The sequence below is a fragment of the Cloeon dipterum genome, chromosome X (genome assembly GCF_949628265.1).
Source record: "Cloeon dipterum chromosome X, ieCloDipt1.1, whole genome shotgun sequence".
Lineage (NCBI taxonomy): Eukaryota > Metazoa > Arthropoda > Insecta > Ephemeroptera > Baetidae > Cloeon > Cloeon dipterum.
The window spans coordinates 9,230,303-9,251,813 of NC_088790.1; the positions used below are offsets into that span (position 1 = coordinate 9,230,303).

The 21,511-nt window shown below is 40.8% G+C and overlaps 3 protein-coding genes across 7 annotated transcripts in view; all 3 read right to left on the reverse strand.

Moving 5' to 3' along the window:
• Nucleotides 1-175: 175 nt before the first annotated feature.
• Tbce (Tubulin-binding cofactor E) lies at nucleotides 176-2,260 on the reverse strand. Its single transcript, XM_065494624.1, has 2 exons — nucleotides 1,955-2,260; nucleotides 176-1,617 (listed from the first exon to the last, which is right to left on the reverse strand). Exons 1-2 carry the CDS (start codon nucleotides 2,137-2,139, stop codon nucleotides 288-290), a joined length of 1,515 nt encoding a protein of 504 aa, XP_065350696.1. The 5' UTR covers nucleotides 2,140-2,260; the 3' UTR covers nucleotides 176-287.
• Nucleotides 2,261-2,561: 301 nt separating this feature from the next.
• LOC135945612 (disks large-associated protein 1-like) lies at nucleotides 2,562-5,493 on the reverse strand. Its single transcript, XM_065493409.1, has 5 exons — nucleotides 5,215-5,493; nucleotides 4,533-4,648; nucleotides 4,186-4,479; nucleotides 3,966-4,124; nucleotides 2,562-3,183 (listed from the first exon to the last, which is right to left on the reverse strand). Exons 2-5 carry the CDS (start codon nucleotides 4,575-4,577, stop codon nucleotides 2,959-2,961), a joined length of 723 nt encoding a protein of 240 aa, XP_065349481.1. The 5' UTR covers nucleotides 4,578-4,648; nucleotides 5,215-5,493; the 3' UTR covers nucleotides 2,562-2,958.
• A 1,253-nt stretch (nucleotides 5,494-6,746) lies between these two features.
• The window catches only part of Shrm (Shroom), a 68,831-nt gene continuing 54,066 nt past the window's right edge, over nucleotides 6,747-21,511 (reverse strand). For 4 of the 5 annotated variants that reach the window (XM_065494685.1, XM_065494686.1, XM_065494689.1 and 1 more), the window contains 10 exons: nucleotides 21,324-21,498; nucleotides 20,755-21,058; nucleotides 19,702-20,174; nucleotides 10,868-11,361; nucleotides 9,881-10,043; nucleotides 9,565-9,731; nucleotides 9,118-9,286; nucleotides 8,921-9,056; nucleotides 8,570-8,842; nucleotides 6,747-8,141 (listed from right to left, as the gene is read on the reverse strand). In XM_065494685.1, coding sequence (XP_065350757.1) covers nucleotides 7,887-8,141; nucleotides 8,570-8,842; nucleotides 8,921-9,056; nucleotides 9,118-9,286; nucleotides 9,565-9,731; nucleotides 9,881-10,043; nucleotides 10,868-11,361; nucleotides 19,702-20,174; nucleotides 20,755-21,058; nucleotides 21,324-21,498 — 2,609 coding nt within the window. In that variant the 3' untranslated portion in view covers nucleotides 6,747-7,886. The remainder of the gene's footprint in view (nucleotides 8,142-8,569; nucleotides 8,843-8,920; nucleotides 9,057-9,117; nucleotides 9,287-9,564; nucleotides 9,732-9,880; nucleotides 10,044-10,867; nucleotides 11,362-19,701; nucleotides 20,175-20,754; nucleotides 21,059-21,323; nucleotides 21,499-21,511) is intronic. The other variant, XM_065494687.1, reaches the window with a different exon arrangement.

The window sequence follows — 21,511 nt, forward strand, 5'->3', positions numbered from 1 at the left end:
CCAACGGCAAGCAACTGTTCCTGAGCCTTGGACGCAAGGCTGAAGAAGCGCAGAGCGGCAAGGTTACATTTCGTATTCAAAGGACAGGAAGGAAGAATGTGTCTTTGTGAACCGAAAATGTCTTCATCATACTATAACTCTGGATAAGCACGATTACAATTAAAAATACAAGAGATGTAAGTAATATTTTATTGTATGAAGTGCACAATCATACATACATATTAATTTGATTATCAGGAATGCCCAATTAAAGAAGTCCGATCAAATTTAGTATCACATTATTTAATTCACCACTCGACCAGAATGCTGTCATTGTCCTCGATCGAATAAAAGGCCAAGTCCTTAAGGTCGTTGTCAAACTCGTACTTAATGTCCGGCTTGTCCTGACAGATGTAGCTCAGCTTTAGCCTGTTGGGTGCGGACGGCAGCAGCTTCGGCATCAAGCCCCTCAGTCGCTGGACCTTCATGGTCCTTGGCAGTTTTTTCTCCAGCTGCCCTATCTGATCGAGCTGGGGACACTTGATCACCACACTGATCAGAAGGTTTGGCTTCTTCTGGCCGCCCACCTCGGACGCCTCTGGGGCTCCGTGCACATCAACCAGTCGCTGGTAGCACGGGTGCGCCTTTAGGAATTTGTTCAACTCCTGCGGGTCGGCTCTGCAAGCCAGGAACTCCATTCCGTACTTCTTGAGGTAATCGAAGGCGGCCCCCTTCTTTTCAGCTGCCGTCACGCACACCTTGTCCAGGGTCTTCAATTTTTCCAGTCGGCAGATTAAGATCTGCCTGTTGGTTTCTGGGTTTTCAGCGCTTAGAACTGGATTTTCTTTAAAAATCAGTTCCTCCAACGAAGGCAGTATATCTAGGTTGCTAACTGACGCCCATTCGGACACTTTGTTGCCTGTCAAAAACAGAGTTCGAAGCTGCGGAAAGTCATCCTGTGACAATACTGGAATTGACGGAATCCTGTTGTTGTTCAAATGCAAAATCTGTAAGTTAGGCAATTTGGACAAACTATGCACAGCTTCCCACGACCCTAGTTGATTCCCCTCCAAATCCAGCTCCTGCAGGAATGGCAGATTCAAGTACGTGAGGTTGCTGAGTCTGTTGCGAGGCACTTTTAAAGATACCAAATTGGGAAAGAGATCTGCAATGTCTTCCAGCTGTTCTAAATCCATATTCGCGGCAACTAGATTTTCTATCCTGGCGAATGGTTCTTTTGGCCCCGCCCAGGAGTTGAATAAATTGTGGCTAATGAGAAGGGTTTTGAGGCGAGGCAGTTGCTTCACAATAGACGCAAGGTCTTCTACGTTGGACAGCAAGTTCTTGCTGACGTCCAGCTCCTCGACTTTGGGACACAGCTCCGACAGTCTGCTGTCGCCATCCCTGATTGCCAGGCCACTCAGGACCACGATTTGCAGACTGTGGTGGTTGCTGATCTTCTCCAGGTGCTTATCAAAGCCGACGAACTCAGCTGTTTTGAGCACGCCAGAGCTGCCGGTTCGAAAGCTGGTCAACTGTGCCTCGAAGTTGGACTCGTAGTGCTCAAGCAGAGCTTCAGAACAGCACCGGCCCAGTGTCACTTTGTGCAGCCTGACGAAGGAGCCAGCTGTAGGATGACTGGAAGCATTAAAAAAAGAACATTAAAATAAAGTTCCTCTGCAACTGCAGTCCATCAAAAATATTGAAACAAAGTTTCAGAAAACAGGCGTGAGTCTGAATCATACCTCAACTTTTTATGAAATTGAGGTAACACTTGAGGGAACGGTCGGGGTAATGCGTCTAATTTAAACCCACCCAACAAGTATCGCAATAAAAATACATGGGGATTACCGCCCTTCCTGTCTAGCAAAATAAAATATTCAAAGTCAAAAGGATTTTATTGGATTTATTCCCAACAGGACGTGTTAAAAAATAAAATGAAATTTGCCAAAGTCATTACAAAATGGACACGTACTTTGTATCAAAATACTTTCGTCCCTGGTGGACGCCGTCGTGTTTGCCCCTCAAGGGCTCGTCCCACTCGACGCCCAGCCAGCGTCCGGCGCCTGCACCCTCGATCTCGCCGTCGTAACGCACCGTCCCGCGGTGTCCGTCGCACGCGACCCGACGTCCGACGACGCTATCGCTGTCCAGCGTCATTGAGGCTACCTCGGACACAAGAAGACCGGCGGCAGGTGGCCGATTTTGTGTCGCAGACAAGGACACTCCTTTCTTTCCCTGGACGCGCCCACACTATTATGAGTGTTATGCTGGTTAGGTTGATTTTTGTTGTTTTTCTTACGGTGCTTACGAGTTGCAGAGCCATCTGGCGAGTGGGGTGACCAGTTGGCAGAGTTTGTCGCGGGAAAGAGGCGTGCAATAAAGGCCACTCAATCAATGATTTTCTCGATTTTCTGTAGTGGGCGCAAATAAGCGACAGTTCCCAAAATTCTTTGACAAAATGGAAAACAAAACTTTGTGATACAAAACTAAATGTAAAAGTCTTTGGGTTACTATCCTTTTGTATCCCATAATTTATTTTAAGCGATAAAAAGGATAAAAAGCTTATATTCATATACTGTAGTGTATTTAATTTTATTTAACTGATTATATCACCATAGCATATTGCTGAAACTCGTCAGCATAACAATGAAACATGAGTGAAACACACAGAGAGTAAAAAATTCCGGAAAATTAACAAAGCCTCCCCAATAGCCTTGCAATAATATTCTCTTTCGAAAACTGATTTAAAATTTGAAACCACCTATACACTTTGAGGCCGCATTTGATTTATTACAAAATACCTATTAATTTCCCTCCACCCCCGACACTCTATCTTGAGGCAAAACAAGGTCGTTCGCAAATTATATTTCACGCATTTCACACACGCGCTGAAAAGGGGCTGCGATAAATCAATGCGCTTTGGCAGACAAGCAATGAAATATTGCCCTGGCGCACTCGTCCCACTTCCCATGCACCTCAGTCGATTTTTTTGCCCTCGTATATGGAGACGGTGATGTCGTCGTCGCTCTTGCCCATTTCGGCAGCCTGCGAGCGCATAATTTTACGGAGCTCGGCTCTCTGGTGTTCGCGGCGTTCCAGATCGGCTTGGGCGTTCTTGGTTGGCGCCGGCGGCTCGATCAATAGCTTCATTTTGCTCCCTTTGCGTTCTAGACCAGTTTCCTCGTCGCTCACTGTCAACTCCTGCAAAATAATTATTTATTGCCAGATCAAACAACGCGGATGTTATAAATATTAATAATTTGGCTAATTAAATAAATTTGGTCAAGGTAAACATTCAAATGTCGTGTTTTTGATTGCGACAATGATGGATAACTTATTAATTATTCATTTCGTCAACATTACCCACTCCCCACTCATTTTGTGTTTTCTTTCCATCGATGTATATGTCATTTGAAAATATATTTGGAAGATGTAAATAAGTAAAATCTATTAAAATATTTTTGTTTAAACTTTTAGATGTGCTTAACTGTTCCAATAATATGGTTTGGTACCCAATTTTCAACATAGTGTTGTATACTTTCAGGAAATATATTAAGGCTTAAAATATGACCATACAAACATAATTATTATTTAATTATTTCTGTTCATAACAATAAAAATTTGACGCTTGGTCTACAGGGCCTACAATAATACATTATAATAATCAATCCATAAATCTTGAAATAATATAGAGTAAAATATTCTAGATTGACTAATCTGTGGCCATGACCCTCAATGCAAGTCACCTTAGAAGATTATTGACTCCATCAAAGTTGATTTTTATCTAATTGTAAGCCATTCAAGAAAGTTCCTTAAAAATATCTAAAAAGAAAAATATTAAATTTATTGGTTACCTCGAAAAAGGGATATAATTATACAATATTGTTAACATTATTTAGTAATATCAATTAAATTCTAAACAAACGCAAGGATTTTTAATATTTGAACAATTTAAACGGCTTAATTTAAAAACACATTTTTACCGGTACTTCCTTCCAGCCATGCTCTCTCAACCTCTTTATGCTGTCAAACATTTCGTCAAGGTCGGCTACTTGGACCGAAATAATCTCAAAAAAGCTCTTCAAATCGTCCAAATGCACTACTTTTTTGTTTCCTGCACTTTCATTATTAGCAATTTGATTCTGTAAAATCATTTCAAGTGTTGTTTGGCTTAGATATTCCATATTTTATTTAACCTCTTACCTCGTAGTCCTCAACAAACTGATCGAATTGAGTGAGTTTTTCTTTAACCAGCAATTTGGACATTCCGCATGCAGTTCTGATTTTGCCCTTGACGTCTTCTGGCAACTTCTTGTCGTGCGTTTCCAAAATCATCAAATACTTGCCAGAAAGTTGCTCGAAATGCATCGACACCTCTTGGCTCGCCTCTTTCAACAAATCGCCTGTGATGTCATTCTCGTCGCCGCCCTGCAAGTACTCCAGGTACCGAGAGTAGTGTTCACCGTGCTGATGAAACACATCTAAGTCCGCAAAAACCTGAATTCAAATCATACAAAATTGCAAAGGAATCCATTTTAAAAATTAGTTACTTCTGTGTCCCCTGAGCAGCAGAGTACGTTCTTGAAAAATGCCATTTTCCTCGCAAACTTTGCAGCTACTGCGCTGCCGAATGCTGAAATTCCAGGACACCTTATTTGCAGTCAACCTGTTGACGGGAAACGATTTGCATGAGCGAGCGGGAATAAGCAAAAAACGTGGACCACGCGGCAGTGGATTGCGTGCTAAAATATTGCTCACCCAAATTCTACGAATACACGAACGATATCAGATCGAATCACCGAATCAAATGTAAAGAGTGTAACAACGTGTTGTTCATTTACAAAATGAAAAATTCAATAATTTAATATAAATAGTGATTTTTCCTTAAAATTTTCACATTTTTCTATCCATTCTGAACATTTTACGAGATCAATTAACTCTTCTGCGAATAGAAAAGCTCATATTTTTTGCTTGGATTTCTTCATTGCCATTTAATTCTTATTTTACGTTATATTAAAAAATATTTAGCGCCTTGTAATAACGTAATGCTACTATTTATACTATTATTCCAAAATTAACCAACTATTTTCTATGAGTTATTTCTGCTAATTGTATTGAAGAAAAGTTAAATTTAAAGAATAGTTTCAACCATACACAGATTTTTTATTGGCCAAAAAAAATTGCTTCAAAAGCTTCAAGATTTGAGAATAAAATAAACAAACGAAATTTCACCTGACGTTGCAACCCCTTCACGCAGACGTTGAACGTTGTTGAATTTGACGCCTACTCTGTTTGCGCTTGACCGTGAAAATGCAATGACCAAACTCGGTGAGCAAGTGAGCAGCGACTAAGTATAATTAAGCTGCGCTTGGATGTTTTCGTGCGGTTGCTAGGTGTCATAAATAATCAATATGCCGAAATTCACACACAACAAAACCACGCGTGTTGTCTGTCTATCTCTCCTATCATAAATATAGAATTGTACGTATGGTATGTGCATCGAGCGGATCGTTGGTGAGAAAACGGACACGCGTCGAAACACCACCCCCTCCCGCGAGGCCACCCCCACTGCTCGGATAATGCGACCTTTAAGCAGGGTAACCGATGCCAATCAGCGTGTGTCGGTCGAGATCAATCACGTGAGACGTGAATGTACCTTTTCTAACTCTATGAAAATAATACCCTTGGAAAGGTCATGCTGAGAGCATTAAAATTTCAGTAGGTAACGGAGAAGAAATGTTTAATAAATAATTAAACAAAAAAAAATAGAGAAATAGACACAAGGGAAGATATTACATTAAATTTACTATAAATATGGGTTTTGCTTCAATAAAATAATATCTAGAGTTAAAAGACAAATTCGGTAGTTTAAATTATTAGAGGAAATATAAAAATTTAGAATATTCCTTTTCAGGATTTTGGTACATTTAATTTTAGCTATGCTTCAACAATGATATATTATATGAATTTTATTTCACAGGTAACAGATAATTAATACAACATTGAATTGAAAGTAGTTTTCCTTTTTTAATTTGCTCAGCAGCTCATATAGATTTATTTCTTAATCCAATACAATACCATTCTTCATTATGTGTACATATTAACTACTATCGCTCTTCGTGACTAACGCCTCCTTCTTTGGCTATGTGACCTTTGTTGCATTGTAGCGTTGCCGGTTGCATACTGGTCGCTTGGAACCGTTCAATGGTACTGGTGTTCTGTAAATGTATCACAAAAGTTAAAGGAGAAATCGCTCAGATATGATTTAACTTTCTTAATTTAACGATAAATGTATATTTGGGAATTGGATAACGTCCCATTTTATGCTGGCTGCCCAAAGACTTGCTTCAAATTAGTGGATTAGTATATATATATATATATATATATATATATATATATATATATATATATATATATATATATACCCATAATAAACATGTGCAAGCTTTTTTATAAAATTAATTCTGCAGAGAATTAAAGAATAAAGTGAAGTAAAAATTCTGTTCTGTGTGTTTGTTTCTAAATGTTTTCGTCAGTTAATTCTAGCATTCATCTTCTCGTAATTTTATTTTCTAGAAAACAAATTGTTTTAACCGAATAATCCAGCAATTATTACTGAATAAATACCATACGCACTAATTTAAAAAATAATCCTTATAAAATTTGGTATTTAGATCAAAAGCTTGCTCATCACGTTATGAAAAAAATAACTAACTTTGAACTCAAAGTGAAGGCTTGGATTGCAGAAGTAAAATGTCGATATGTTCACTTTATAACAAATGTATTTGATTTTTTTATTCCAAGATACATAGTGTTTTAAGATTCATTTTCACATTCAATCATTTACATCCAAATTAAAGCACATGCTTTCAGTTTTGCAAAAATAGTTAATTGTACATCAATTAATCAAAACAAAGTTGCTGAAATCCCAAACTTTTTTGCTGTTTTTGTGGACAGATGATACAATTAATCGCGCTAATTACATCTTTACTATTAAGGTGATCAGAGACTTTAGGAACTCATTCAGCTCTGACCTGGCACAAAAAACTTAAAACAGTATGAGGAGGTGAATTACAAAGTAAAACCAAGCACTGCGTAATGCATGAGTTAAGCACCAGTGAAAAGTGGTTAGGTACAATTTGGCTGAGGGCGTGGAAAAAATTATTCGGACTCTTTTCAGACAGAAAACAAATTTGGGCTTACAACCTTTGCGTAACAATTTGACGTTTCCGCGTTCTCCTGCTTCCAACACTTCAACAAAAATCTAATATTCACATATCACAAGACAGCCTCAATAACAAAATCATCAAGACAAAAGAGAGACACTTCTTCTTCTAGGTAATAATATTGTAATATTTTAATCGCGACTGCTTGTTAAGCAGTTGCATCTCCGCTTCTGCACAAAATTGCATATTTCTGTTTATCTTCTATTTACACAATCTGTTTACTCAGGGAGAGACTAGTTACAGAGTTAATTTAATCAACAAGATGCGTCACATTTATATGGCAAATCGCGCTGCCGCTGTCTGATTAAAAGTTCCAGCTGGGGAAAGTCAATTGGGCATAAAATATTTGATCAGGATGAAACAACATCACTTTGCAAACGAGAAAAAATTCGAAACATGAGGACTAAATGCAATTTTATTTGCGATTTAAGTAATTTTTCACTCCAGACAGGCAGGCGCAGTCTGCATACAATCAGAGACTCGAGTTATCAAATAATTAAAACGAGAAAAGCTCTTCTTAAATTGGCATGCTTCACGACGCCGCGTGAAACAATAATTTAAGGCTGCGTCTGCACTCGCTCAAACTTGTGTCCGCGTCACTAGCGATCGTTACCCGCGCTGAATAACAAACGCTAATGGGAGTGGGTTTGCTATGAATTATTGCAGCAATGGGATGGGTCATGCGGCCAGCGTCTCCTTCAGGGCGGCCAGCTGCTCCTCACCAAGGCCGATCCGGTCGTCCAGCTCCCGCGTGCCCACCTGAAGAGACGCCTTCATGCAGATGAAGTGCTCAAAGTCCGTCGACGCGTCGCCATCCAGAATCTTTGCAAGCATCTTTGCCAGGTGTGTGCTCCGCTTGTCGATGCACTCCTTTAAGTACTTGGCCTCCGTCAGTTGCGAGCTCAGCTTTTCCCTCTTGGCAAGCAGTGTGTCCTGTGATTTAAAAAATGCGATTTTTAGCAAATGGGCAGGAAGTGGGGAATTTAAAAACGGGGGTTTTGACAAAAATAAGGCTAATAACAGGTTGGTAGTTTATTTTTGAATATTTAGACGGTTTCCCATGACACTCCTAGGATTTCTGAATGATTTTTTTACTAATATCATCATCAGGGTTTCCTATTTTTGTGTTCAAATTGAAATAGATTAATTTAATAATTTTGAATTGATTTAGACGATAATGATTTAATATGGTAAAATCTTAAGCCAAAATTTATAATGTCCAAAACTAACCATTTAGTTACAAAAAATCACTCTGTAATCAGCTAAAAAAATTAATTGTTTTCTGGAAATTATCATTACGACTGCAGACAGCTCAACCTTTACTAAGAAAATAAGGAATTTGATTAAAAAGCCAAACGTACTTTTTCTTCACTCTTAGGAACGGCATTCAGTCCGACAAGGGCGTTCTCCACCCTGGCCAACCTGCCGGACAAGCCGAGCAGCAGGCTTGTGATTTTGCCGACCTCGTCCACGTGCAGAGCCAGCTTTGCTGCCTCCTGGTGCTTTGAGGCCTCTTTCAGTCTGTCCTGCAGTCCGAGTCCAAGCATCTCGTTGATCTTGATCTCCATGGCCATCACAGTCTGCTCTTCCTTCAGGATCTCCAGCTTTTTGGACAAACGTGCAACTAACTCCTCCTGAAATTTGGAGAGACGAATTTTAGAAAACAAATCAAACGAGGTAAATTTTGTTAAAATCCAATTAATTATTCCTACCTTTTTGCGCTGCAGGTTTTCCGTCATGGGTGGATTGCTGGTGGAAATGTCCTTGCTGTACCTGGTGAGGAACATTGCTTTCGGCTCTGACGTTGTGAAGTACACCGAGTTAGCCGGAAGCGTTTCACTCGCACTTCTGGAAATCGAATTTTGATTTAGTGAGCATTTTAGTCTCCGCGTTGGTATTTCGTGCTTACGTGTCTGCAGATTTATTGGGGCTGCTCTCCTTGGGGGGCGTCGAGGGAGGGGGCGGACTCAAGGGCTTCGTCGATGAGGCCGACGACTTTGAAGACGCCCTTGACGGTGGCCGGATTTGGAAGAGACCTTCCACAAACTCTGTAGGCTTTATTTTCTCTACTTGTGGCGCTGCGGAACAAATGTTTCAATTAAAATCTGGACGGTTGATTAAATTTTGGAATAATGAGAAAATAAACAAAAAGCCAAAGACAAAAACACATTCTTGAATTTTTACCTTCCCTTCCGTTGCCAGCTTGCAAATGTTTCGAAAAATTTAAAATCGTTAAACAGCCAAGATTGCATAAAGGAAAAATTCAAGAGTTTACCTCGAAGACAAATCTGAGCATCGACACGACAAAAACGAGACATTTGAGACACAGTCAGCGCAAATTAAGTGAGTTGCCTACCCAAGATCTCCTGCAGCCTGTCTGAGGGCGGGAGCTGACTGGCGAGGTCCCTGGTCAGCTGCGCGCACTCCTCCTCCTCCCTCTGGGCCACCTCAGAGGCCAGCCGTGATGGCACCGGGTTGCTCGCGGGAGCAGCGGGGGCCTCTTTGTTTGAACTCGGCTCTTGCCTGCAACACCGTCATTATTCATTTTTACATGACGAGATCTATAAATCTCTCCGTGTTCTAATTGCACGGCTGGTTCCTCGAGCGAGGCGAGAGATAAAAATGAGCTAGTGTGTTGGGTTGGGGCAATCGAAAAAGGCGAATAAACTCACGCTGCTTCCGTTCTGCTTGAGAGATCTGTTTGGCTGGAGGCATCCAGGTGGTTGCTTAGAGATTCACATGGCTCAGTCGGGGGCGGCACTGTTGGCGGGGGCGGGAGGGACGGCACGACCGGCTTCAGGCTCCGGTTTGCCACCGGGGCTGCGGGGGTGCAATCTGAAGCAGGGGAAAGGCAACGAGAGTTAAAATAAGTCACGCGTGGACTGGGAATACAATTTTTATCCTTATCGAGTGTGCGCCAATAATCACGAAGAGAGAGAATTTTTGGTAAACATTGGTGTGCGTGATATCAGTTTATTAATGCCTCTCCCTCTATCCCCTAAATCCGACGCGGGGCTTGTGCGTGTATCGATTCGGCAATTCATTAGAGTCGCTGGCACCGAATGTCACCAATTGCAGCAGCGCGATAAAAAGTTTATCAAGCATTGCAAAACTACCTTATTAAATTGTTCAGCTCTGAATCTGAGCCGTTGGCAATGACGATTACGACACAAAAAGTACCTGTCACTTAAGTCACCGAGAAAAGGGAAGATTCCACAGCCAATGATGCAAAGGATAAAGCATTAAGACATTTAATTGGAACACCAGTTTGGGAAAAAGAAAAAAATGCAATTAGTGAAATTGTAATAAAACAAGTAGCGCAATATGAAATAAATTTAAGCCACGCATTTTGATTTTAAAAACCGAAATTAATTCTCAGCGGAACCTTGATTCAGTTGGGTCTCTAAACCCAAACATTATCCTTAAAAACTCTTGGAAATTTTAACTCCACTTTTCAATTTAAAGACATTTAGAAGCTTGTCGTTTTCATATGCATTCAAACTATTTCAAGATATGACGAAAGATTTTTAAATTTCCAAAAAAAGAAGGGAAATATTTTTTAAAAAAATGTACGATTCTTTTCTACCAGCATCCTGACTAGGGCAGTCTATTTCATTACAAAAAGCGACAGTGTTCACTGAATAAAATAAATCACCAACCTGAGTTCAGGGTGGACCTGACGTAGGTTGGCTTCTTGGGTGGAATGATGAGCCTCTGGTCATCCTGTCTCTTTTCATAGAGTCCTTTGTTCTTGGTCAGAATATTGTTGGTGGACAAGGCGGAGAACTGCTTCGCCACGCCGTCCAGGCTGTTCTTCACGGAGTTGGTGTTGTTATTGTTGTTGTTCAGGTTGGTGATGTTGTTATTGTTGTTGAGGACGAGGGGGTCGCGTTGTTTGTTGCTAAGGGGGCGGAGGATGCGCGGAGCACTAGAGGCGAGCGCCGGCGCCACGCCGATGGCCACAGACGAGGCGATGCTGGCCCTTGTCGTGGCCGTCAGCGCAGTCGTCACCACGGCCGCCTTCACCGGCGTCTCGGGGGTGCGTTTGTACGAGCCTTCGATGCTGCATGGCGCGTCCACATTGCACCGCAGCAAGCTGGCAGACGACGAAGACACAACGGTCGACGGAATGCTCGAACTCTTGCTATTGTTCCTGCAATCAGAATTTCAGAATGATTTGTTAATGATTGATTTCAAAATTTTCTAAACACGAAAAAGCCAGGTGATGTAAAATCTTGTTAAAATAATATTCAGTTTGTGGTCAAGAAAATTCAAGGAAGTTTCTATTCTTTTTAAGTTTAACCACAGTGGGTAAACACCAACAAATTTAATTTTCAGAGCACAAATAAAAAACTGATAAATTTGGTGCCTTTTTGACAGTTAAGTTGAGACATTATTTATCTATTTCAATTTTAGCAGTCTGCCTGTTTACAGTTTTAATTAGAAACCATTTTAATTATTTCGCTGTGAGCTGGAATTTTATCGTTTAGATGGCTTTACTAGATTCATGGTGGAATATTTTTAATGAAATCAAATGGGATAAAACTTAAATAATTAATAAATCCACTTTTTAAGTGCATATTGGCTCTTAGGTCTACTTTTTTAACATTTAAAGGATTTAGACGGAAAGATTGTCAGCCTAGATAATTCCCCACAACTTTAAGTATGATTTTAGACTGAATGCATTATTCATGTCTTATACCGTGCTTCCATGCTCGTTTTAATTTCTCAAATCTTAAATTTAACAGAATACGCGTGCTTGAGAAATCTACAAAGGCTTGAGTTTTTTCCTTTAAAGACCGTCCCCTGCCCCCAAAAAAGGAATTACATAAAATTTCCCACGAATTAAGTAAAAAACAAAGATAATAGTTATGGCGAAAAGCATGACCGGAAAGAGACGGGACCGCAGTTGAAAATAAAAATCGGCATCAGCCCAATTAAAAGAAGACTGCACGTTGCGTCACTCGCTCAGTTTCTGCAAGCTTAATAAGGGAAAGACGCTCGCAGCCGGATGTGAATTAAATTTTTCCGCTTTGTTAGGCGTCGATTCGTGCAGCCGAGTCTCGAATCCAAAAAGTAAAAGCTGCAGGAGTACAACATTAGAGGAAAGAAAAAGAACGAGAGCGAGTGTGCTGCGGAAAATTGGATCCCATTGTAATTACTGCGCCGCACTAATGAGGAAACAAAGCGCAGAATGGTCAATAATTCATGCAGGGAGCTCACTCAGAAAACGGGTCAACGCGTACAGCAGAAACAGAAATGCGCGAATTGTTTTTGTTCGTCATCTGATTATCTCTGCGCGGCGCGAGTTTCTCTCAAATTAGCCAACGCCGCCGCTATTCAAATTCACGCTCTTTCGCTCTCGTTGGCTGTCGAGATGAATTGAGAGACGAGGATCAGACTCGAAATGTACGCGCCAGTAAATTAAGGTCAATTAGGAGGTCGCGAGCGGCACAAACGTTCTTTGTTTTTCTCGCACAGCACACGACCTGAGACAGTTATCTTTCCGCGGATGGCGCTCTCGCAATCGGTTTTACGCGAGCAGGTGCACACGAAACCTCGGCGGCGCGGTTTAACCTTAAGAAGGTCGCCGCACGCGAGTTTTTCATCCTATTTTGTCGCGAGTCACTGACACCAAGAAAAACGGGATCGGGAAATTATGATCCAACTTGAAAACCGAAAATCTCCTCAACACCTGTAAAAGTTTTCTATTATGCTCTAGATAGTGTGGCCAGTGCAATAAAAGTGTTTTATTACGCCAAATAAATTCCGCTATCACGGCCGGCGCATCACACCTGAATTATTCATCAGGAGTGAGCTGCTGTTTGCTCACAGATTAATGATAATTAAGACGCTCTCCAGACCTCCAAACATACATACAATTTAATACCCTATACACGAAATGTTACGGGTTGCTATACACACTGAACCTTTCTCAGGGTACTTAATAAACAACTGCAGGGCACGTAGCTATATAATTAGAAAGTGGTCTAGTTCATGTCAAGTGCCGCTTGATTATTTAAAATAGGATCGCTGGATGGACCTATCATCCGATTCTAATTTGATTTCTTCACTTTTTCAGGCATGAAAGATGCGTTTCAGGTTTGTTTCAAATATCACCAGATCAAGGCCGAGTGTGGTGTCAAAATATAAATAATGATATCAATAATTAACGCCCCCTTCCTTTATAATTTGTGTCGTAATAGGTTTACGAGAAATTGTCATTAACCATTCACATTAATTATCCAATTGAAAAAATTATTGGTTATTTCGTAAGTGCGGTGCCCCAGTTTTCAAGTCAGCTGCTCCGACAACAAAAACACTGAAGGTGCTGGCGACACAGGTGAATTGCGATTTTGCGGTTGCAGAACAGAATAGAATCATTACTAATCACACTCGTCGGTACTCTCTCAGCGAGAAATTTCTCCGTCAAGGTTTCAATTAGGCGAAGAAGCAGCGATCAGGAGGAGGTTCCTTCGGGTTTTTTACTCGCACTTCTCCTTCGACGGTTGCATTACAATTAACGTCATTATTCTCGTTTCATACCGCACACGCAGACGACATGCGGGCTGCGGAGAAATCAGATGATTGTTGGTCGCGGTTCACCTTTGTGCTATAGCTGTGCCCGGAATAAATATTTGCTCCAATATATATCAACCTCGTTTATCTCCAGCCAACTGTGTACCAGCACAGCAACTACTTTTGAAAGTGGAAAAAGGGCAAATGCACCTTTGTTTTGAACCGGTTTTGAGGTAATTTCGATCGGAATTTGACGCCAAACAAGGTCTGTTTTGCACGGCAGGGCGCGTTTCGACCAGAAAGGTGCCTTCAGGTTATTCGAGCCGACCTGAAAATGCTTGACATGCGGTTTACAATACTAATTACCTGACAAATGTCAGGCAGCTGAAAAGTGAAAACGGATCAGCGCACAATCGGTTGGCTTTGAATTAGAAATCTGAACAATGTCTCTTCAAACTCATTAGAAGAACAGCTGCTAATCGCCTTAAAAGCCAACTGCAGTAACGATGCATGATAAAAACGATTAAAATTTACACAGAAAAGTAATTCCTGCCAACCACGGTACACTCATGCTATAGGCATGTTTAATTCTCATAAAAATAAGCATTGTGGCAGTCAAGCGCTGCTGGGCTTTCCAAAATTAAGTTGAATTTTTTGTGCGCTTTTCCTTACTAAAAATACAACGTCGGAATTTGTTTGTTTCAGTCTATTTATAGTTTTACTTGGAAATATAATTCCAGTTCTGCAGTTGCGGTTTTGAGGTATACCATCCATTGAAAATTCTAATCAGAGAGAAAACACAAACGTTTCGGACCCAAAATACTCTTCCGAGGGTCATTTTCAGGTCAGAGTCTCGCTTTACAAAGACTTTGAAATATTTCTCTGACGCAAAGGCGCCGTAAAAATTCTTCTCCTTGGGGCAAGGAGAGTCGGCTGCCGAGCAGAAGGCAACGACCAGCAAACTGCACGCAATGGCGAAAAATCTGTGACCCGAGAATATAATAGCAGGATACAACACGGTACTTAAATCAGACGAGCCACGGGTGAAGAAGAAGAAAAAAATATAAAGGAGATTCGAGCAGAGAGGAGCAACGCCTGCGCGTGCGTTCGGCAAAGAAATGTGCGTTTTTTGTAACGACGCTTAATTGGCAGTAAATTACGACAATAATCTGCGGCTAATTGCAATAGATGGAGCGCAAAGAATTTTCATCAAAAGACGCGAATCGAGTTCAACAGTCGGGAATGGAGTCGATAAAAATACACACTATATAAGCAATTAAAAAGAGGTAACATTTTGACAATGTTGAGGCACTTAAAATATCTTACATTGTTGCAAAAAACTTTTCATTTTACAAAAAAACAATTACAAACTTCTACTATTTTATCGTGTGAGAATAAAAAAAATCAAAGAATTCTGGTCATCTTTTTACATCAACTACATAATGGTTTAACAAAGTAAGTTAATACGTGTATGTATTTTATAGCAGACTAAAACGGTGATTAATTTTAACTTCATAAATATCCCTGCACTAAGTTTTTCTTGGGATTTTATCTACCACAATAAACAACATAATTAAAGGAAATGAATCTCAGAGTAATAAGGAAAATATGACACCAACGCATACATTCCAGTTAATTTACTAAGAAGGGAAATATTTGATAATTATTATGATTTTTCATTAGAGGTTGACTAGGAAAGCGTTTGAAGCCTTCTCTAGAATAATGTTATTAAATGTAAAAAATTCAGACTTTCAATACCTAATTACTAGCTTTGGCAGGCAAAAATTGATCTTGAATCGGGGTCGCCGGCATGATTTCCAAGCAGTTTTTCTAACTTGGTTATTTTTATAGCCAACACTTAAAGTGCCGCGCTTCTGCTAATATTCCGCGTGTTTGCCAATGCGTGGAAAGTTTTCAACAATCTCATCGCGCGCCAATCGCCGACATCCTCTTTGGCAGTTCGCTGCTTTAACGGCACGAAAAAATGTGTACTAGAACGGCGAAATCTCACTTTTGATCGAGCATCGCGAATAAAACGGAAAATTACGATCTGCACGGGGCGAGAGGAACAGGATTTTTATACTTTATTTGTCACTTGGCTCGAAAGGTTATGTGTCGCCTGGTGCATTCGCGGCGGCGGGCGTGTAATTCGTAAATTTGTGCGGTATTTGCATGGAAAGGCCGCGTGCGGCATAAGAAGCAAACAACGATCGTGTCATCTGCCCGAGCGAACAGAAACTTTCTCTCGTTTGCTTATAGTTTCTTGTCCGTCGTAAAATTTATTCATTCGCCGCGCACAGTCGGGAGAAAATCTCTGCACTTTGCAAACAAACAACAAACAAGTGCTGCAAAAAAAATTATCCGACCGACTGGAGAGAGTTTCAGCTGATTTTGGGAACCGTTTAATTTGGGACCGTTTTCCTGCAAGCGTGACCCTCGTCAGGTGATCAAGAGTTCACACTTTTCCTTTTACTTGGAACAGACGTAATAACAAAGCTTTTCCTCGGGGCGAGAGAAGAAAGCAAAATGCTGTCGATACCAGTGAGCATAACAAGATTGGCGGTTCGGCCGTGATTAAATCGAGTCGGGCAGCATTCCACTCGAATTAATCCTCGACCAATTTAATTACCTCTCGCGATTTTCCTAATTTATGGTTCCTCGCAGCGAAGAGAGGCACCAGACACTTTTACTTCAAACTAGTTTTCTGTTGATTTTTTACGACACGCGTGTGTGTTTTCTTTTTGGCGTAGACGAGCAACACGTCAACTCAATCAGCAGAGGCACACACGCGCCGAGGATATTCTAATAGACAAACTTGTCCGTGGTTGACTGACCTTTGTCCCGTTCTCAAACATTTCGGGCATTTCTAGGCAGCGACAAATTCCTCCGCGCGGTGTTTCGCGTGTCGCACGACAAGAATGAACAAACAAAGACACAAAAGGTTGTGCGTTGTCACGAGCTTTTCGCAAACACTGACCATATGAGTCAGAAAGACAAATTTTGCATCATCCTCAGCAAAGACAAATCCTTCAGTGCAATAAAGCTGGACTTTATCGTCATCCACTTAAACATGAACGGAGAAAAATTGTCTCAAATGATAATTTTCTCGCAACATGAGTCTGACGCAGTACCCTGAAAGGTCAAGGCGAAAATTCAGCAGCATAAATTAAGATGGGTGTCACCCGATACGTTTGTGAGGTCACCAGAGTTCAATTCCAGCGTGAAATTGCTTCGGTAAGAGTTTTCACAGCAGTGCAAAAAAGGGACACTTTTTGCAGGCATTTCCCGTTTTCGGCACGCATGATTTACTACTGTTCGACGCTTTTTGCACGGTGCTTATCTAACAGCGAAAATCGCACGCTTTCTTTCTCCTCCCGTGTGTCTTCCTATTGTTTAACCAGGCATTAGACTCGATTGTTTTTTTATTCCGATTCCTTATCTTGAGAGCAAAGTGTGTATTTTGCACACCTATGCGTTATAATCACAGCAAGTCGTTTTCGCCAACTTCGTCAAAGCAACGCGGGGTCCCGACCTTGATGAACGTGCAAACATTTTCCCATTCTCACTAGGAATTAACAGCTTGGAGCCGGAATGGTAAACATTACCAAAGGTGTGATGTTTTAAAAGCCGAATCCGGTGTTTTCGACACAGCTCTGGCCCTGATTTTTGCTACCTACTAAGGTGAGTAGACGTAGCAATGGAGTAATCAAACGCTTTTAACTTGAAAAATGAAGCAACTTGCTCCCTCCATAGCAAAGAATATCGCAGATATAAACTAAAAATTTCAGATTTTAATAAGAAAGCTGGGGGAAGAGGCCCGAAAAGTGGCAGCAAATCAAGCAATAAACGTCTCCAGGGCAATTAACTGTCTTGAATTCCAGCATTCCGTTCAGAATCTCTATTCGAGCGGCGCAAAATTTCACCAAGCACGACAGAGCCGAGAGAAGAAACTGTTTTACCTGAGCCTAAACTTGGTGCTGTGTCCGAAGACCATTTTGCAGCCGGGAACAGTGACAATTTTGAGCGTTAAGCACACGATCCAAGGCGGGTGGGCGACCAGTATCCAGGCATGGCCCGTAACGAAGCACAGGCACACGAATAACCGAACTGACTGACTAACTGACTGGCTCCAGTGAGCGAGCGAGAGGAATAAAAGTCGCGCTTTGTTCTAACTTTTTGCTCGTCGAGGTAGCGAGTGAGCGCGCCGTGTGGTGGGAGGAGAGCCGTGTTTCTCCTGGCCACCTCGCGAGAGAATTGTACACGTACGACAGAGGCAAGCTAAGCTCGGCAGATACAAAGGTCACTTGCTGCGATTTTAAGCCGGTAACCAGATTTATTTTTTGTTGCAATCACATTTGAAAATTTTTGCACATACATGAGCAGGTTTTAGGAGTAGAAAAATGATTACCTCTTGGGAAAAGAAATTTATTTTTGTCATCCGAGAGAACACCTGCATGGTTTTTACAAAGAGCGTCATAAAATAGACATCCGATGACAGGTCATACAAATCTAAAAAAATGTTTAGTGATGTCAAACAACATAAAACTGAAAAAATGACGTCAGGAGTAGGCTATCGTGTATTGTTATTATTTTTTTGTACTTTGAACTTTTGTGTTTCTCTAAAGTGGGAAAAGGTTTAACTCCTCTAGCGTTACAGTTAGCTCCACAAAAGGTCACTTACGAAGGTTTCGTTGCGCACTTGATAATTAAGAAATCGAAAAATTCCCCGTAACGTGGCTTGTTATTTTAACCCTTTAATTTCGGTTCCAGTCACGCCCCTGATTGTCTGATTTACGATTTTATATATTTCATGCTGGCTGAATGCCCGAGTGCATTACACGCGCGATAACAATCAGCCGGCAGCCACGAAATTTGAGCAGAGACGCAGAGGAGAAGGAATGAACGCTGGCCGCGGCAAAATATTTTCGAGTGACCTCACCCAGAATTGCACGTGCAGATTTTGCGATGCGATACGGCGAGCAGGTCGGGCCGAACGTGCCGTGAAATTGAATTGTATCAATTTTGCTTCCGCATGAAAGCGAAATTAAGAATTCGACTTTTGCAAAAGCTAATTACGCTGCAGGAATAATGCATATATATTATGCATGCAGAGTGCTAAATGTTAGAGAAGGGAAATTCGGTCGATTGTGCAATAGCAAAGGTTGGAAAAGGTTTGGAATCATGACTTGACTGGCAAAGAGCTTGCTAAAAAGTCACACCCTTCTAATCTATTGTATATATCCACTTTAATATCTGACTTCAATTCTATTGCAAGGAATGAAATAAATCAAAATGAGACGCTAATTATAAAATTATAATTTAAACGTACACTCACAAGAAATTCTTGTTGAACAAATGAAACAACTATTTGAAAAAAAGAAGTCTGGGCGTTGAAATTTACATAATGATTTCAATTGATAATTTTCGACAGATATATCGTAAATAAATTTGCAGTTAGCATATAACTCAATCTTATTTGATAAACTGCCAGGACAATGTAACTTTGTGACTACCGCAATAAAAACAAAATTAAACATTGCTAATAAGATCCATTGTTATTTTCTAAATGGATACAATTTTATTTTATCTCGTACATAGACAGCTAAGGATTATTAAAAAATAACAGTTTATTTATCTCTCCAGTTAAAAATCAATCTAAAATGAGTGGCATAGTTTTGATTCAATTCTAGCCTTATTTTTGTAAAATTTAAGAAACAATATTTGAACGGTTTAATATAAAGCATAGCCATAAATTCTTAATGCGCCCTCAGCATGTCATTTCAACCTAATATTTAAAATACTTTTAAAAATATTCATTTTAAAAAATTAGCGGAATTTTGTAATGCCGTCATTAAGCTTCAAAATAAAAAATCGAAAAATCAACCATTGGACTTATCTTGAGATTTTTTCTGTCGCTGCTTTTTCCACGCCACAAACCGAACAATGAAAAAGTAAAAAATAAATCGGTACTCACACATCAGTGCAGACGTTGTCGATGTCATTAGGCGGTGGAGGCAATGGCTCGTCGCATTGGAAGACCTCATCTTCGTGGCTGGGTGGAGGTGGCGTGGGTGGTGGTGGCGGTTCAGGACTGGAACTGCATCTCTTCAGCTGCGGAGGCTGCTGCGGCGCCAGAAGCGGCCTGCCGATATTCGCCCGCAGATGGGGCTTTTTCGGAGGCCTTTCAGGCACCCAGTCATCCAAATAGATTGGAGCCCCCATGATCAGGGGACCAAGCAGGTCTGCCGAGGTGTCCGTGGGCGATGGCAGCTTCTTCAGTGGCGACTTGACGTGGTGGGGGCTCAAGTGGGATGGCTCACCAGACGAGATGCTACTTGAACTGCTGTGGCTCTGCCTGCGGAGACTGCCGTCCGAGTGCGGCGAGAGGGACACCGGCTTGGCCAGGTAGCACGGCTCAGGATCACTAAGGTGCCTCTCAAAATCAGGCTGGAATCAGCGAAACAATTTTATTAATTCATGTATTGCAACATAAAAAAAAAATCAACTTTTAAAAAGCAATTATTGAACTTTTTGTAAAATTATTTTTTGAGCTACTCATGAGTATTTTTTCTACCAACGAGCATTTGATATATAGAAAATATTACTTAAAATAAATTTAAATTATGTCTTGAAAGGAATTGTGGCACTCAAAACTAATTTACTTAAATTAAAATCTTCATGGCAGTCTGGCAGGGAGTTTAAGAATTATAATTTTAAATAGATTTTGCACAAAAATATTCAATATATTATTTATCTTCAAATATCTATCAAGATCAGCACTAATTGACGTTTGAGAAATGATTGGACTTGTCCTCGTTGATTGAAGTTGTGATTTTTATTATTCTCGACATGTTTTGGGTCCAACTGGTGTCCTATTCATGAGCAATAATTTTATTGTTGACAAATACCATTAAAATTTAAATCTTCAATTCTTGTATCATTCAAAACTGTCAAAGATTTTGTAATTCAGACGCAACCAAGAATATTTTGAAGCGTAAGGGTAAGGCCAAGCAGTGGCGGTTCTCACCTGTTCAGGTCTCCTGTAAGCTTCAACGGCAGCCGACCTGGGAGGCGCGGGTGGAGGCGCCAGGTACGGCTCAGACTTCCAGGAGGAACTGCTGTTCGTCTGCTGTTGCTTCCTCTCGTAATAGTTGAGCAACGCCTCCTTCTGCATTGCTTTCAGGTTGGACGAGCTGTAGGAAGACTGATTCGTGGGTTTCGGTCTTGGCTGCAGCTTCGGAGCTGACAGCGCAGACGTAGAACACGAAAAATTGTGCCGCTCCAGCTCATTCACTCTTTCAGCCACGGAGAAGTTGTGAAGGGCGGAATTTCTATTTAAGACAGAATGTCATCACATAGAAATTTCTTATCTAACACAAGTTAACTCAGGCCTAAAATTATTTGCTAATTTTATTGATTCTTAATTTGTGCACACGAAATTTATGAATCAACATTTTTAGAAATTAACTAAAGAGTTTGTGATTGATTTTTCTTAACGACAATTAAAGTGCATACCAGGATTTCCAACTCAACTTCTGTATTTTTAGTTTTGTTTCAAAATGAACTGAAAGAAAACAAAATTTCCACATATTTTACCTAATATTTCCAGTAGACTGGTTGAAACTTCTGTTTGCCCTCAACCAAGACGAGTTGTTTTTGGAAAGGTTTGGCTGGTTGTGCTGCGAGGACAGGATGAGCACGCTCTCGGACATGTGCCTCTGCGGAGTCTGCACTTTGGAGCTGTGCGCGATCAGCTGCCGAGTATTCAAGGCTGTGGGAACAAA